The sequence below is a fragment of the Phaenicophaeus curvirostris genome, chromosome 17 (genome assembly GCF_032191515.1).
Source record: "Phaenicophaeus curvirostris isolate KB17595 chromosome 17, BPBGC_Pcur_1.0, whole genome shotgun sequence".
Taxonomy (NCBI): Eukaryota; Metazoa; Chordata; class Aves; order Cuculiformes; family Cuculidae; genus Phaenicophaeus; species Phaenicophaeus curvirostris.
In genome coordinates, this window is record NC_091408.1 from 554,549 (window position 1) to 572,331 (window position 17,783).

General features: G+C 42.9%; 2 protein-coding genes across 2 annotated transcripts in view; one reads left to right on the plus strand and one right to left on the minus strand.

Moving 5' to 3' along the window:
* Nucleotides 1–17,783, minus strand: part of RSPH14 (radial spoke head 14 homolog) — a 56,350-nt gene that overhangs the window by 12,473 nt on the left and 26,094 nt on the right. The window lies entirely within an intron of this gene.
* GNAZ (G protein subunit alpha z) overlaps nucleotides 1–17,783 on the plus strand; it is a 42,200-nt gene that overhangs the window by 3,169 nt on the left and 21,248 nt on the right. Inside the window, exon 2 of the mRNA XM_069870856.1 lies at nucleotides 11,290–12,564. Coding sequence (XP_069726957.1) covers nucleotides 11,842–12,564 — 723 coding nt within the window. The 5' untranslated portion in view covers nucleotides 11,290–11,841. The remainder of the gene's footprint in view (nucleotides 1–11,289; nucleotides 12,565–17,783) is intronic.

Genomic DNA, 17,783 nt, shown 5'->3' on the forward strand with positions numbered 1-17,783 from the left:
GCCACGTTTAGATACCTGTGACATGGACATGCATGTACGGAGTCACTGTTGAGGCTTCCCTTACAGTTGATGGGGAGGAAAAGAGTTTCCTACAATGCAATTAGTCAGACTAGTGTCTGATCACTGTCCTTGTCCGAGACAAATGGACCTTGGGAGTGCCTGTTTCTCTCCAGAGCACAGGGGGACCAGCTCAGAGGCAGCCACCGACATGCGTACGCTAAGTCTGGACAGATGAATCCTGCTCATACTGTCTATATTGTAATTTTTAACTAGCTAATTATGAAGATCTTTTCATGGTTCACCATAAATATCTGTAAGCATTAGTACCATTGCTACTCGCTACCTACCAAGCCTGTGTTCTTTGCCAGTGGCCAGACGGGCACGCTGGTTCTTCCTCTAACTGTACCTCAACAGCGCCACTGGGTTGTGGAGGAAAGGCTTCACTGAAACAGTACAAGGGATCCAAATCTTTTATCCCGTTCTCCCTCGCTCCCCGGGCAGTGTTCTAGCATACAGTCCCAATGTTTCTATCCTTATTTCATCTGCCTGCTTTCTGTATTTTCAAAGCTTATTGAGACAGTGTGGAATAACTACCTTTATCTTCACAAAACACATCACGTAAATATGGTCCGACAGCTTATCAAGGGTTGATGCACAAGTACCGTTGACACAGTTGTGTTATGGAAGGAAAAAACACAACTCGACTGAACTGCCATCAAGCCAGATGAAAGTGTTGTGGCACCGCAACAGGAACAGCCTGCTGTTTGGCTCTGGGTGGGCTTGCTGTTTAGGTGGGGTACGTGCCTGGTTATTACACTTCTTCCTTTAAAAAAGAATATTTGTGTGATTCTAAAGGATACTAAGGTATCATCTAAAGGAACATCTTTCTGAAAAATAATGTGATTTGCGTTATTAGATTGTTTCTTTAAATACAAAGTGTCTTCTCTGGATATTTCCCAGTGCAAGTCGAGATCACAGAATCACACGGAATCCCAGAAGGGCCCTGTGCAGCTGAGCCAGTCCAACCCCTGCTAACGCCTGCTCACCCCCGGCAGCCACCCAGGAGCAGCTCCAGGCAGGGTTCGGGTATCTCCAGAGGAGACTCCACACCCTCTCTGGGCAGCTGGTTCCAGTGCTCCATCACCCACATAGGAAAGAAGTTTTCCTTCGTGTTCAGGTGGAGCTTTGGTATTCCTGCATGTGCCAGTTGTCCCTTGTCCTGTCACTGGGCACTCCAAGTATTTGGAATGCATTAACATAATGTGATTGGATTGGGAAATATAATCTCCACTTATACATGTATGTGAATTAGAGCGGGTGTTTCAGTTTGGATGTCTAAAGAAGAAAGAGAGCCCGGGGTATTAGGTTTGACTGTCCCTAGTGCTTATGCTATGGCAGAGGAGTCAAACCAATAGTACACAAAAGTTCTTCTGTATCACTAAAGGCACTAAAATCCATCAGTAAATTAGCGCAGACGACGCTAACCAAATCCATTCCAAACTGCAGTAGACCAGAACAAACACTGCTGCGCTGGAGCATCTCTCTGCTGCCACTGAGCTGATGGTGGCCCACAAAATACCTGTGTTCCTTTCGAGATGCCTTCCTGTGCTGGGCCACTTGCATCTGGCAGTGTCAGGGCGCTGCCAGAGAAGCCATTTTGTAACAGGCAGATATTTATAATCCTACAATTGCTAAGAACCGACTGAGCTTTCATTTTGGATTGCTCAGTGATGATAGAATCTCACTAAAATCAGCCATTTCAGACATGGTTTTAACCTCTTTTTCAAACTATTCGTGTCCGTGAACAGATAAACTTACCTTATTTTGTACTGCAGTGACATTTATGTTGGTATTTACAATTCTAAGCCTTGCCTACTTCAAATATGAACAATTGTTCTGTTATCATATCATTTCTGTGCCCTGAAGAGATGTGCATGAGGCTGCTGATTGTGTTTCCTGCTGTGAGTGTTCCCAAAAGCAAATCTGACCTTTGCCTCGTGGCTGTGACTACATAGGTGTGGCAGCTTTGCTTCTTGCAAGCGTGTTCACAAAAATACTGAAGACTTGATGTAATTTTTTTAAGTTACAGGAACAAATTCTGGGCTGCTAATTTTAACGATATATTAATTCAAGGGATCGGCAGTTGTTTTGAATGTGGCAGGACGTCAGGCTGCCATGCACATCAGTGCATCTTGTTATCCCAGTATAATCTCTGATTTCACAGGTCAAGCAAATAGCTAGTGGTCTAAACAAATGAAGGCATCAGCTATCAGAGTCAAGAAGAGGTGGGAATCTGTGACGCGATTTAGTAGTGGACGGTTGCTGTTGATGATCTCAAAGGTCTTTTCCAACCTAATGATTCTATGACTTCAGCCCTGCTAACTATAATTCTCCATCCTGCCCTGGAGGACTGATCATACACTGCAGTTCTGAACAGTGATAAAGCCATAGCCCATCATACAGACAAAGAACTGAGTTATCGGTTGTGCTGTAGCACTGCTCTGCCAGCGCAAGCGGGTCATAAACTCAAATTAAATGTTTGCAGAGGATATTACCATGGTCTGTGACCAGAGGAGCCTCTTTCCCTGTGCTGTTGGCCTGACAACTCTGCCCTTCTCGCACTCCTGCAGCCAAGGAAACCCACAACAGCTGCTGATACTGCAGCCTTTCGGTGATCATACCTGGAAACTGTTGTGATTCATGCTGGGATTTGGGCAGCTCCACCTTGACTCTATGGTGAAGGTTGGATCACAGAAGACCATTTCATCCTGTTCAGATCAAGACTAAGAGCACCTGAGTTTTCATGTATTTCTGACTAACTCACATTGCTTTGCTACTTGTGTCTTCTGATAGCAGAGAGCAGTGAACTCAGAGTAGAAAATACTGCAATGTCCTAATTTAGAAATCATTTAGGCATGATAAATTTCTAAGAATTGATGTGAAAGAAATAGGCAATACCTATTGTAGCGAAAGCATGAACAAGATCTTCTCGGTGAGCAGGACAGTCGCCTTCCTTCTCACCTCCCTAGGCAGTTCTACCAGTGACGTTGTCTGACTTTTGAGAGGATTCCAGCCAGGTGAAGTTCAGACGAGTACACACACAGTACAGCTCTCCCCATGATCCCGTGGCTACACTGCCTCTATACTTTTACACCAGTTGTTCATGAGAATCAAATGGAAAAGGCTGCCCAGACAGAGACATGTATTGACCCCCCAAAAAAGGAGCTATAAGATATGCAAGCGATTAACAATTTCTCTGTATCTCTACTACTTTATGATACAACATGCAAACATTAGCAGAGAGAATCTTGAATGTATTCTTGTTCTGCCAAGGTACTGTATTTAGGCACCTTCATGCACTGCTGAATTCTTGGTGTTGCATTTTTCCAGATCCAGGCAGTCTGTGATTAACCAAAGCTCACCTCTATGACTGTAACTTTGCATTTTGGATACCTTATGTGCTCATGATTTATTTGCACAAGTTTTTCATAGGACTCATTGAGAGCTTACATAAATAAGGCAATGCAAGAAAAAGTACTACTAAATATTTTTTGCAGGAGGCCACATGGAAAGCTGTCCGTTTCTGCAGCCTTGCGAGACACGCGAGACATTCAGCTATGAGACATGATATGCAAATGGAATTTTTCTTAGACATGTGGTTTATTATCTGTCTTTACCTATGGTATGAAGATTTATATTTGATGGAGTTCCATTAAGATGTATCAATCTCATTGCTTACTTGGTGTTTGTTTTGTCAGAGTCATCAATTATTAAGGCCATATTTTATAAGATGTAATTTAAAAGTATATATTTTTTCAGAGTTACCTAGTTATAAAATCCGTATAAAATATTTTTGACTAGAAATAATTTCTCTAGGTTGCATTAGAATTTGTCAGTCATGCAGAGAGCTACTGGGCAGAAACAGCAGAAGGTCAGAGTTAAAAGATTTCAGAAAGTAATGCAGGTTTGTAAAATGTCCGGGATTTGACTCTTCCTTCTAACTGTTATAAAAGCCTTTGGAAATGTCCCCCTCATGGATGAGCTCTCTCCTCAGCCAACAGAAAAGAAGGGGAGGGAGAGTTAAAATTAGTTTTGTACAGGGCACCTATTTACCCTCCTTAACGGCAGACACGAGAATCTTAAACACAAACCAAAACTGTACCTCATTCATAAGAACTAGGAAAATCCAGGGCTCAGAACAGTCAAGGAGACAAAATCAGTATAACGGGAACAATCTACTGTCTGGTTTTGGTATTTCTGTGCCCTTACTGTGTCTCTCAAAGATCAAAACTACTCAGAACTTATACTGGGTTTCCCTAATGCATGGAGCCTTCCACGGGCAAAGAGATGATGCAGTTTGCTTTATCCTTCCTGAACTATTTAGTACAAAATATACCTTGGGAGGAGAGCCTGCTAGTAAGCGTGTGTGTCAGTGGTGTTGAGTCTTTATGGGATTGCTGCCAGCTGGAAGAAATTGAAACAAAATTGGAATCGCTTTAGGGCGGGTTGGGCTGAAAGCTAAGTCAGCTGTGAGCTCTTCAGCTACTGCCTTCATTTGTGCTGTTGGTAGGGGTGGGAAGACATGTTACCAGGCACTTTCCTGGAGATGAGAGGTAAGGAATTGTATGTGTCTTGGCTGCAGAGTTATGTCTTGTGAAGTAGAAGTATGTCTGTTTTTTGATGGGGTCTAAAGCAGTTTCCTACCAGAACATGGGCCACTTTCTTCCTATTCATCTATAAAGAAAGGTCTTCTGGGCTGGCGAGCGGCTGTGGTCGTGGTTGTGCTGTCTGAGCTGTCCCTGCTGAAGCTCTTGCGTGCAGCAGGATGGTAACTGTCACAGCTTCTGAGTTCCAAAAGAGAAGCAGAATGAGACTGGGCGTAGGCTGCAGCTGTAATCTCTGCTTGGTAGCACACGCGTCCTCTCCCGTGAGTCACACTTCAGAGAACACTGTGGATTCTGGTTAGCCTCCTGGGAGGTTTCTTTTCTTCCCTCCCCCAGGGCTGCAGTCTAATACTTCTTCCACTCCTCATCTGTGGACAAAATCATGTGTAATTGGAGTTGTTAAGATGGAACCTAGGAAATCCACTGTTCTGATGTAGATACCTTCTGACATGGTTCATATGATGAATTTTACATGTGGCCCAAGGCTGGGAATCGCTCTCTACCCTGCTAGCCAAACCTATCCCTGATCATAGCCCTGCATCTTAAGCTGATATTCACGCTTTCTTCCTTTCTTTCTCTTGTTGTATTAGCAATGGCATTTTAATCCACTTTTATGCCTTGCTGTGAGGCTGATGTTTGTTAGGTTTTCCTTGTCCTTCCCTGAATTAGACGATTGTGAGAGTTACCGACCTTCTTCTTCCAGTCCTGCTCTCCTCACCTAGTCTTTCCCATTCTGACCAGTTTTTTGATGCTTTTCCAGTATCGCATTGCCCTTTCCTCTTTGAGCTTTGTCTCTGAGGTTCCTTATGCTGTTCTCTCTCCACGTGAATCTCCTGTTTTCCTTTTTTGACTTTATCTCGTGTTGATGCCCGGCTGTTCCCTCACACTCATTCAACCTAGGTCTGTTTTTCTGTTTTTCCATTCACCAAGGCTCTTTTGATTTCTGTGAAGCGTTATTCATTCTCTGTTGCTTAGCTCCCAGTTTTAACTGTCACACTGCCAGTTAACTCCTCTCTCAGCCTTTCTGTGAATTCAGCGTTGATCACCTACTGAAATCTCTTCCTGCATTTTGCCTTCCTCTTCCAAACCTTTTTGCTGTGCTTCCCATTGCAACGTCTGTCCTGCCAACTGCTGGCCTGGATTCACGTTCAACAATGTCTTTTCTCTAGTAAAGCCATTCTGGTGGAAATCTGATCGCCCGGCTGACTTGTTCTACTATGGATTTATTCTCCCCTCTTTTCCCCCTCCCCCTAAGGTCATTAAATTCCATACGTGCAGACCCATCTTTACAACTCCTGAGTCAATCCTTTCCTGCTGGCCTTTTTTCTTCTCTGTAGATTTCTGCTGATTTCTGCCAACGTGATACAGTGAGATGTGCCCATCTGCTCTCCTCAGCTTGTTTTTCCGTCCCCTATCACTATGCCTTCCTTCCTTCCTTCTTTCTTTCCATGGATACAGAAGTTTCTTGGTTCCTATGTTTATATGCCCTTTCAGTTTACCTGAGAAATCTTAGTCAGCTTCTGTGACTTTACTCTCTCATTCTTTGCCTTGATTTTTGCCTCTCATCTGATTTATTTCTGTATAGCATCTCAAATATTCTTTCTTATCCATCATCACTGATAAAATTCTTGAACTGTTTACATGGTTCCCATTTACCGGAGCATCTCCTTGTCTCTTGCTTAGCCTCAAGCTTCAGTCTTTGAATCTTCACTGGTTGCTTTTTCCTATCACATTAAATAAACTTCTTGTCTTCAGGAGACCATTATCTATGCCCAGGCTCCTAGGCCTTTCCTACAGAGGCTAATTTTTTTACCTCGGATTATCTTGTACCTGTCACTGGGACAGCGTGGTTTCGCTCTCTTCTGTGACCTTGTATGCACAGGTAGAGAAACCTCCTTTTACAAGGCTACTGTTACCATGTTTCAGATCCCTCTTTAACTTTTTTTTGCTATGATAACTACCGTTGTTCCCCCACTGTTTCATAAGGTGTTGTGTGCAACAAAGTTGAATAAGTGGTAGGAAATTCACCTCTATGGTCATGACCAAATCTGATGTTAATCAGCTTTTTTATGTCTGTAAGACCCATGGAAACGCAGCCCTGTGGTGTGCAAGTTGTGGCTCACAAATCACCCACAGAAGGACTACAGTAACCCCATGATAAAAGCTGAGCAGCAGCTCTAATGAAGATGTAACCTACACTGCTGTCATCACCTGAGGTGCTTACAAAACACTGAGTGGGTACTGCATTTTGTTTATTGCTTCATTACACATTTTTAAATGAGTCTGATGTTTGTATGTCCCTACAGCAGCTGCTGCGTGTTGTTTCTCCTCACCCTTGTCTAGCAGCCAGGATTTTCTGCACACCCACTGTAATGTTCTTGTAGTATTTCATTCTTTATGGAAGCCTAAAGGTCACCTCTAAAATGACTGCTGTGGGAGATTCTGGTCTTGGTTAAATTGCTGTGAAGCACAGGCAGCTCCATATGCAGTCACTGACGCTGCTCCGAATTCTCAGCAATGCAACTTGGAATAGAATTGTTGTATTTTTGGCTCATTCAGGAATCAGTTGGTGTTATGTGCTGGTTGTGTTGATGCTTCTTCTCACTGTTTCACACTAGTTTGTGGATGCTACTGAAACAGGTCACAATTTAAATAATTACTATTTAAATATGCCAAGTCTTTTGGTATTATTGCTTTATAGGATTTATGTTTCCAACTCCCTGAACTAAGTGGAGTGTGTACGTAGTTAACAGAAAAATAACTAATGGGGTCTTATATTCTGCTGTGGTCTGCATCTCAGCTGAGCTGGTGCAAACTTGAATGCCGCTAACTAAACATCAAAATCTGTCTTTATAAAAGCAGGGTTGGATGCTTTGCTTATAAGGAATACTTTGTTTGCACTACAAGTTCTTAGGTTTCCCTAAACCTGGGATTGAGTCTATATGCTGAGTTTTGGCTGGGCAATGTGCTTAGATAGTGGTCACCACTAATAAACGAGACGTGTATTCCAATGCCGCTGAAGCATCTACTCATTCCCATGGTGTTTATGTACTTGTGGCCTTCCCTGCAATAAGAAGGTGCTGCTTTCTTCTTTTCTATGTTAAACATATTAATGAATTGCAAGCAGAATAATTAATATGTAAAGCACTGGGATGTGAATGATGCCTCCCCGTGTGTTGTGGAAATACGTGATAGGAAATGCTCTACTGAATGTACAAGCTGTTTGAAAAGAACGATTCTATTTTGAAAGTGTCTTCCTCCCAGACTGTTTGTCATGAGTGGTTGTTGAGTCAAATAACATAAAATTTACAAAAGGTCTGCTTCTCTTGCTTGGGCACCAGACCTCCAGACTCATCAGAATCACTGGAGTACTTTGGCAGGGGAGTGTATTCCCTTCTTGCTTGTCTCTAGCAAGGTACCTTTTTCAGGATGAAACATGAATAAAGAGAGCAGAGGGAGCCCCGTATCTGCTTTGTGCAAAATGTTTCATCTTTGATCACTGAAATGTGAGGTAATATCACAAAGAATTCCACCAGTGGTCTTCTCAGTGACATGAACATGAAGCCTCTGATGATGATGATAGTTTAAAGGAAAACCAGTTTTAAATGTTCTGAATGTGTCAGAATGGGTGTGAGCAATACAGCCAACTCTAATTATTTATCATTAAAATAAGAATTTGGCCTGGTGCCCAATACAGTAACTTTATTCTCTCTGCGTGGCTGGAATATTACTTGTTAGGAAACTGCTTCCTCAGCTCTTATTTTTCACCTCTTATGACTGTTGGTAAAGTCCATTATTAGACAAAAGTATAAGCCCTCATTTTGGGGGGTTTTCCTTTCCATATCTTTGATGCATTAGAGTAAGTAAAGTTGTGCTAATTACTTCTATTCTATATTCTCTTAATGTGCATGTTATTATTTTAATTTTCTGCTGATTAATCTGTTCTCCATTTGCTAATGTCCTTCCAACATGTGAAGGGAAGCAAGATAAATATAGCTGATATTAAGACTCTTGGAGAATTTTAGACCAGGTAATGGCAATACACGCTGCGCTGGGGGCAAATGATTTGGGCATCTCTAGATTTAAGGCACCCAAAACACTTAAATGACAAGACTGCTCATACAGTGTAGTCCATGTGGGCAAAGACAATGGATAAGCACTCCCAGCTGCCATGTAGAGGTGACCTGGTGTCCTGGCTGGATGGCCATAACCCAGACTAAGATAGTCCGGTTAGTTTTGGAAACTGGTTACTCTGGAAAACTTGTTGTAGCAAGTTGGTTTTATGCATGTGGATTTGGAATGGATTTACAGGCAGGTGTTAAAGCACAGAAATTAAAAGAAAGCAGGCATAAATAGGAGAAAGAAAGACTAGGAAGCTGAAGTACTGTGCAGGAAATCTTCAGAACCGAGTAAAGCTGCTGTTTGGAAAACACATACGCTAGGTGTCCTGGGAATCTAAGAAAAGGCAGGAATGAGTGAGGTATTGAAGCACCTTTTGATCAGTTTACTTCATAGGTTGTTTTTTTGAGTGTTCACTTGATTGTACTCAAAGTTCCAACTGGAATTTTGCAATTGTTTCCAACAATTGTCTATTCATCTTCTCCAATAAAAATATAATGCTCTCCTCCACACCCCAGCACTAGTCCTGAGCCATACTGACCCATCCTGATAGCTGTGAACCTTATCCAGGTCTACATTGGCTCAACTATGTATCTCCCTTAAGCAGGGTTAGAGTTAGGAAGGGATTTAAAGATAAATATAGAATCAGTAAAAGTATGTAAGGGGGAGTCATTGCAACCTCACCTATGCCAGGCTAACATTCCAGGAAACTTCAGGAACGAATACACAAAACTGTATCTACTGACTGCTCAGCCCCTATACCCCCTTCCCTTATGTTAAGGGATTAACGGTAATTACTGCACCTTTGTACCCTTCCATATAGTTGCATTTCGCACCTCCAGATACCCTCACATATAAGTGTGGGAAGCTGCTGGAGAGGGATCCGGTTGCAAGAACCTGCCTTATGCCAGTACGCTGTTACAGAGCTGCAGACCCAGAGACACATCCCAGAGGGGCCTTGGAGCGGGAAGCAGACTCAGTCTACCTTTCCACTTGTCAGCCCAGCATAAATTAGAAGGCATTTCTTCTGCAATGCATAGGAAAGAGAAAAAAGTACATGAGGTTACAAGTAGCTGTAGTTCAGTTTCTTTCCTTACAAGAGCCATAGGTTCAAGAATTGGCTTTTATCATTCTGTCCCTCTCCTGGGAGTGAGGAATTGTCCCCTCCCACGTGTATTCTAATGCTTTGCCATATCTGCTTTGAAATGCCAGTAAGTTCATGCAGGAGAATGTTTGGGAGACTTTTAGGGCAGCTTTGAAAATGGAATTTGGGAGATTTATTAAAATGTAGTGGAAGATACAAGCGTGTCTCTTTGGTAGGCTCTGAAATGTTTCCTGGGCTTCACCTCTGAAGGGATTTCATCGGCAAGTAGTGCAGTTTGTAAAAACAGTCACTGAAGATCCCCTAAACACAAGTGAACAGACAGCAAGGAAGGTGCCAAAGGGGGGTCGAGGCCAGCATACAAAGAGGAACCGGGAGCCCTGACCTGGTGACAGGTAGTGGTTGTGCTGCCCGCTGTGCTCGGAGCTCCCTGGGAGCAGGCACTCCATCCTGGAGCAGAGGCCATATTGCCAGTCAGCGGTTAATCACACGTTTGCCCTCTGGAGGGGGAACTGCTTCCTGCTGTTGCCTTCCACAGAGTTCCAGCTAGTAGGCTTAAACTCTGAGTTGGGAAATAATCAGTCTAACAGCCACTGAGAAGCTGTCAGCCCTTGCTTGGAATGGCATTTCCCATGCTTTTTGTACACAACATTCACCTTGTACCTCCTATACCAACGGAAGAAAGGAGGCTAACAATGCTTGGCCTGGCTGTGGGAAGGAGCTTACAAAGTCTGAGGTAGTGGTGGGTCACTCCATTGGCTGAGCAGGATGCAGGCAGTATGGTTACCAGGACTGTTCTCCAAGGGAAGAGAGAGCCACACCTGTAGCTGCAAAGATCAGTAACGCTCCCTCCTATGAAATTGTGGAGCAAAGTTAATCACCTCTTTGTGATTCCTAGTTTAGTTATTTAAATGTTCAGTGCAAACAAACCAGAAACTATGAATGAAACCTCAGGAGGACATCTGTCCAAGCACAAGATATTGATATAAATGGAAACTAGGAAAAGGAGTTGTGAGCTTGTTTCGTTTTCTACTTGAGGAAAACCAGCCAGAACAGGACTGTGCAGGAAAAGCACTGCATAAGCTCTTGCTGAGGGAGAAACTGGGGCACAGCTCAGCACTGTTTGTTTTCATGTAGGTTTAAATAATAAAACACAGAAGGCTGGAAGGGAGATATGATTTACTATTGTTCAGAAGCCCCGTTTCCTTAGGTCTGCAGCTTCAACTGTCCCTATGTTTTTGCTGGGGTTTTAGATTTTTGCTTTCTGTATGTATTTTCTATCTGTATTTTCTATTTGGAATAATAGAAGGTTTAGAAATCTAGAAGAGGAGGAGAAAGTGAGTGGTTTGCAGCAAGGAAGCGGAGTCTCTCATTTCATTCATTTCTTCTCTCATTGTTTGGCAGGTGGAAAGCACAGACTTACAGAGCTGCACCAGATCAGCTGAAGAAGTGGGGGAAGAGAAACAAAACAAGTACAGCACCATTGGAAAGAGCTCCAGCTTTATCTAGCAGCATCACTACAGTAACGAGAAAATACCACTAAAAGACAAGAGCTAGAACAGAGGAAGTGAAAGTGCAGCTCCTTACCTTGGGACAGAAGGCAGCAAAATAATTATGTGGAATAGCAAAGAGCATTTGATGGATGCAGCCAAACTGTGGCAAAGGGAAGCATCCTGCCATTAACAGGCATGTGCCACTGTTTATGCACTGGAGAGGGGAGTGCCATGAGATCTACTGAAGAGACCATTTCTCTATTTGCACATCTACATGTGTTTGCCCCCCTGCTGGGACTGAATTAGGTGGGACAGGCAGCTTGGACTGTCAAATATTGGAGGGCACCTTTTTTCGTTCAAGGTGTACCTGGCCTAAGAAGTGAAAGACATCACAGATCATTTTCAGGAACACAGACAGTGAGACAAACTCCAGCCTTCCCCTTCTATAACTGCCTGCTGTACCATGGGATGTCGGCAAAGCTCTGAGGAGAAAGAGGCAGCGCGGCGGTCCCGTAGGATTGACCGCCACCTGCGCTCTGAAAGTCAGCGACAACGGAGAGAGATTAAGCTCCTTCTCCTGGGCACCAGCAATTCTGGGAAGAGCACTATTGTAAAGCAGATGAAAATCATTCATAGTGGTGGCTTCAACTTGGAGGCTTGCAAGGAATACAAACCTCTGATTATCTATAATGCTATTGACTCCCTCACACGGATCATTCGGGCTTTAGCCACCCTTAAGATAGAGTTTCACAACCCTGACAGAGCATATGATGCTGTGCAGCTTTTTGCCCTGACAGGCCCAGCAGAGAGCAAAGGCGAGATTACCCCAGAGCTCCTGGGAGTCATGAAACGGCTCTGGGCAGACCCGGGTGTGCAGGAGTGCTTTTGCCGCTCCAACGAGTACCACCTCGAGGATAATGCTGCGTACTACTTAAATGACCTAGAAAGGATTGCAGCCCTGGACTACATCCCAACAGTGGAAGACATTCTGCGTTCCCGGGACATGACCACAGGGATTGTAGAAAATAAGTTCACCTTCAAAGAGCTGACTTTCAAAATGGTGGATGTGGGGGGGCAGAGATCGGAACGCAAAAAATGGATCCACTGTTTCGAGGGGGTTACAGCAATAATTTTCTGTGTGGAGCTGAGTGGATATGACTTGAAGCTGTATGAAGATAACCAAACAGTAAGTGCTCCTCCTGCTCCTTTTTCCCTTTCCCTCTCCCCCATATCTGGCACTTTCCCTCCCCTGCCTTCCTACCCTCTCAAGGTAGTCGGTAATCCTGCAGATCCCAGCCCCACGTGTGATTGCCCTCCCCTCAGCTCCAGCCTGTAGTGAAAAGCCAGAAGCTCTGATTGCTTTGTTTGGATAATTTTCCCTGCTGGACAGGTCTATTGATTTATTTAATGTTACTTTTGAGAAATGGAGGTTCTCTTACTGTGACAGCAGATATTTTTGCTAAATGTTTACCTGGTTAAGTGTTACTCCAGCCATCGCTTAAAAGCAGACAGCAGGGACATCCTGATGTACAGGGATGGGCAATTTGGACACAGTGATTTGCAAGCCGTAGGAAATTTTGAAGCTAAAATAGTAATAAGCAACTGTTTTCTCCCCACTTTTTCCAGGGTTTTCAATTGAATTTTTTGGGATTAAAATAAAAAACAATAAATCAGGTAGCTTTTAATTAAAAGTATGAAACTTTTAGGTTTAACTTTTTTTTTGACTGTTTTTGTTTATATGGCTGATTTGCCTTGTTTGAAGAGTCCCTATTTCTGTTTAATTCCGTCCAATGCCATTAGCCTCTGGCTTCACAGCACGGGAATACAGTAACTATGGAAAAATATATGAACGTGTATGCACATGTAACTGTGTGTTTGCTAGCACACTCATCTGCCTGAGTTAACCTTTATAGGGTTTTATTTGGACTTACTTTTTGACAGCCTTGTAAAAAGTGAGGCTTTAGAGATAAGAGCTTGTGGGCAGGAACTCATTACGATTCTATCATCTCATGGTTCCTAAACATGTGGTATTTATATTTGAAAACAGCTGCCGTTCAGGAAGAATGAACATCTATGCTGTAAAGTCAGAAAGTTAACCTTAAAACATTTCTACTTCCCTTGTGTTCCCTTACCCGTGTCCAGGTGTTTGGCATTTTGGGCAGCGTGTTCACCAGTATCAGCACTCCCGAACACCAGATCCCTGTTCTTTCACAGTGGATGCATTACTCAGGTGGTGTTGGGAGGAAATGATTCCAAGAAATGTTTCTATGGCATTTCAACCCTAACTTAAGTTTACAGAAGGGGATCTTTCAGCCAGGTCTAAGGGTCTGGTTTTGGCAGTCCTCTATGGAAAAGGATTACTAATCAGCCCTGTTGCTCCTTATCAGACATGCCTTCCCCGCTTTTGTGTAGCACACGTGTCTGTGTTAAAGTTCCTGTATCTGCAGCCACATGTAGTGCACTGCACGGGTGTGTGCAAGCTGCACCGTCTGGGTGACATTGGCTCCTGCTGGTACGGGTGTCACACCACTTTATGTGCAGCTGCCTGTCTGGGGTTGCCAACAGTCACTGAGGCAGAGCTGGAGGAGGACACTAATTGCTTCCTTTCAAGCCAGACGAAAATGCACAAACCAAAAAGAAACCAATATTGGACCAAATGTGTAGAGTCATACTACAGAAATGGGCTTTATGTTTCCTTGTTTGTTTCTATTCTATCTCTCAGCAAAGTCTCGTTTATTCCAGTTCTGGGTTCTGCAACAAAATCCTTCCCTCTCAAACGGTGTAGGACTAGGTCATCGCCGAAGAAAACAGGTGAAACTATTGCCTTCGCACCCCAGGCATGTAGGAAAGGCACTCTTTATGTATCACTTTATACCCTCTCTTATCATTATTGGTGCAGTGATGGGAAATTATTTCAACTCCTTTGTACTTTTAATGCCTTTGTCGGTATTTTTGGTTGATAATGCAGTTTCTTTATAAAAGATTTCTTATTAGAAGGGAGCTAAGTGGTAAGTTTGAGAAGCAATTATACTAGGTTTGAACCAAGACTACAAAATAGTTTCCAAAAATACTCCCTTTGTTTTACGAGCTTGCCTTATACGGTTGAATCCCTTTGGTGTGCACTTTCTATGGTTCTTCAAGGGAAAATAACTCGTGGTCAAGAACATTCACCTAAGCTGAATTTTGGTAAAACCTTTTGGAAGTGCTTGAGTTCTACTGCAAATGCAATATGCATTATGAATACAGAACCTTTTACAAAGACTTTTCTTACTAGAGGGCATCTAAGTGACAAGTTTGAGATGCAGTTATACCAGGGCATGAGAAATACCAGACTGGAGATGTTTATTCTAAGAAAGAAAAAAACAAACTCCAAATGATTGTTTCCTAATTTTTCATAACTTTGTCGGGTTTGTCTTGCTCTTCGTTGTGCCGCCTTCATTGTCTCCAAGTGTCTGAGGTGATTCTATGAGTATGGAATTCTCTCTGAAATGATTTTTGCAAAGATACTATGTTTCCACTAATCCATATCAGCACACTTTGACTTGGCTCTTTGCTGTTGATGCAGCTTATCACATATATAATATTTCCCTATTCTTATCCTCTGATTTTACAGCTTCTCCACTGCCCTTCCGTTTGCTTCGCTGTGCTGTACAGTCTGATCCCACTCTTTGCTGTCCTACACACAGACTTGGCTTCATTGCCTGGAGATTCTTGTCTTGGCATTAGTCCCTTCCTGTTGTAACAGATTTCTCTCTCTGGTTCTGGTTCAGTAACCTCCTCGCGACATAAGAGAAGCATTGTCTCCAGTTCCTTCTCTTTTAGGAAAAGCGTATCTTCTGTATATCTCTTTAGACTCTTCCTGCCTTGCTCTTCATATTTAAAAACCCAAAAGAACTAACCCCGAGGGAAAAAGAAAAGAATATCCTCTCCAAAGTCCTTACAGATGTTGATTTTTATTCTAGTATCTAGAATGAAATGAAGCAAGCAGCTAGGTTATTTCAAAGTGACATTGAAGCCCACTTTTATGTAGTATTTTAACAGCCTGCAGGGCTAATCTCCTATGATCTCTTTTTATCCCTTTTCTGCAATCAGATGGGCTGTGGCACTACTGCTTATAGAGGGTACGTGGCCTGGGAATTCAGATTTTTATCGTCCATCACCTTCCATGTGTATGCAGCCACTGTCCAAGTATTTGCCCACAGGTGAAATATATGCGAGAATGGGCACCTTCCTGAAACTCTACTTGTGTGGCAAAAAGGAGAGGCACACTGATAGCTTTTCAGAGGGAACCTGATTGTATAATCAGGAAAAAACAGATTCCTTTTGGCTGGTATGCTTTTATCCAAATACCCACCCATAATTTTCCTGTGTGAAGATGGCAAGTTCTCAGTGCGCTGAACACACAATGCAGCGTGAAACAGCTCTGTTAACTAAACTGTGAGAAGTACCTGCATGGGCAGAGCACTTGAACTGCAGCACTGAGATTGGACGTGGGAGGGGGGAGAAAGCCCTGTAGATAGTAGTGTCGCTGAGGCTAAAACACATCCTGCTGTAGCATCTGTGGTGAAGAGAACTATTAAATGAAACTAGTCCACTGCCAAACATCCCTGACCACTTGACAGAGCGTGGAAGAACCTGGCTGGTTTACAAAATGGGAAAGTTGAGTGAATGATCTATGTGAATAGGATAACTTCTGTGCTTCCTGCTCACAGAAGTGGATGTGTGTTATGTGTGAGTTCTGTCTTTATTGAAGATGCATAAAAATAAAGATAGACAACTATGGTAAAGATTGAGAGGAAAATGAGTGAGTTCGGCATGCTGGTGGGTCCTGGATAGCGCAAATTCGGCAAGTCTCCTCAGGGTGGGAGGACTGCAGTGGCAGCAAGGTGCAGAAGGGAGAGCATCAACACCCAAGCTGTCAGTTGTGTGGACAATTTTTTCCTTGTGTGTAATTTTAAGGGGCAAAATAAGTTAAACTTTATATTGCCTGGAAATAATTGGAAGTAGGGAAGGCAGGATTTTTCGAGGCCTTTTGTCCTTTTCCTGCAACTCTTTATTCTGGGTAACATCATTTGCAGAGACAAAATCACCTGAGGTAGCAGTTTGCAGTTCTGGCCAAACCAATATTTTGACTTGTCTGTTCAGCATATCTGGTATTTAGCTGCTTGCAAAAGAACAAGGTTGTGAAAAATACAATTCTTTGCTTTTTGCCCACTCTGCCTTGTGTGCTTTCCTCTGTCACTCTCTATAGCAATATTTTTCCTGCTTATCTAGGGTTATCCACAAATGTGATCTGTCTCTGTTTTCATTTCTACAATCTCTTACGCATTTTTCCCTGCCTACCATGTAATAAATACAGCTTTATCTCTCCATGCACACAGTCGGTATGACTCAACTTGGTAACAGCTGCCTCTTGTTTTGACACAGTTGCAAGATTGGTTTGTACATACCTTTGGAATGCTAGTGATTTATCATAAGATTATTATTCCTGACCAGCACTCTGAGAAGGCTGGATTAGGTTTTTATATCCCATGCTGATTTCTTCTCCATTGTATCAAATAAATTACTTGTCTTGGCTGCTAAGGACCATGAAAACCAATTGACTCATTCTGTCTTCTATTACATATTAAGATGTCATCTCTGGCCTTTGATAATGTTAGATTATCAAGTGATCGGGGTTTTTTTGCCTTCTTACATGTTGTATCCTTTGCTTGGGAGGAGTACCCTGTTAATATTGAAGTGTCTCATCTCTCCTTATTTTCTCCTTAAATTAACGTGTGCTGGGGAATGTAAATAAACTGTACTCTCTATTCTCTGCCTTTCGCCCTGAAAAGCAGTCTCTCAGTTTCCGTGCAGTGCTCCCACCTGTCCCTCTGTGTGTGCTCTGTTCTGTTTCAGACCCGCTGTGTGTCCTGGTGGGCAGCTTTCAGTTTTGTTCTGCAGCACGCACCTGTGACAGGGTTCTAGGCCAATAGAAAGGTGCTTCAAAGATACAAACTAAAGTAAATGAAAGGAGTTAAACCTGAACGAGGTCAGGAGTGGCAACAGATTGAGATACAAAGCAAAGGTTGGACACATCTGCTTCTAAAAATGACCCTAGTTCAATCCTTTTATACACATGAATGGTAAAGGAAAACCACTTGCAGGTAATGGATTTAGATAAGTTTTACTCTCTTGCAACTATTGCAAATGGCTGGAAAAATGAAGTGTTAGGCTTTTCTGAGGTTATTTTTTAATACAACATCTTATTAAAAGGAAGATGCATATGAAAAAGGTGCAAAACTGCAGCTAACAGTTCAGGCTGCAGGAGGCCTCATGCAAAACAAATTGCTGGGGTCACACTGGCACCCCTCAAGTACCTAATAATAACTGAACTGGAAGGGCCTCTGTCATATGCTAGTTATA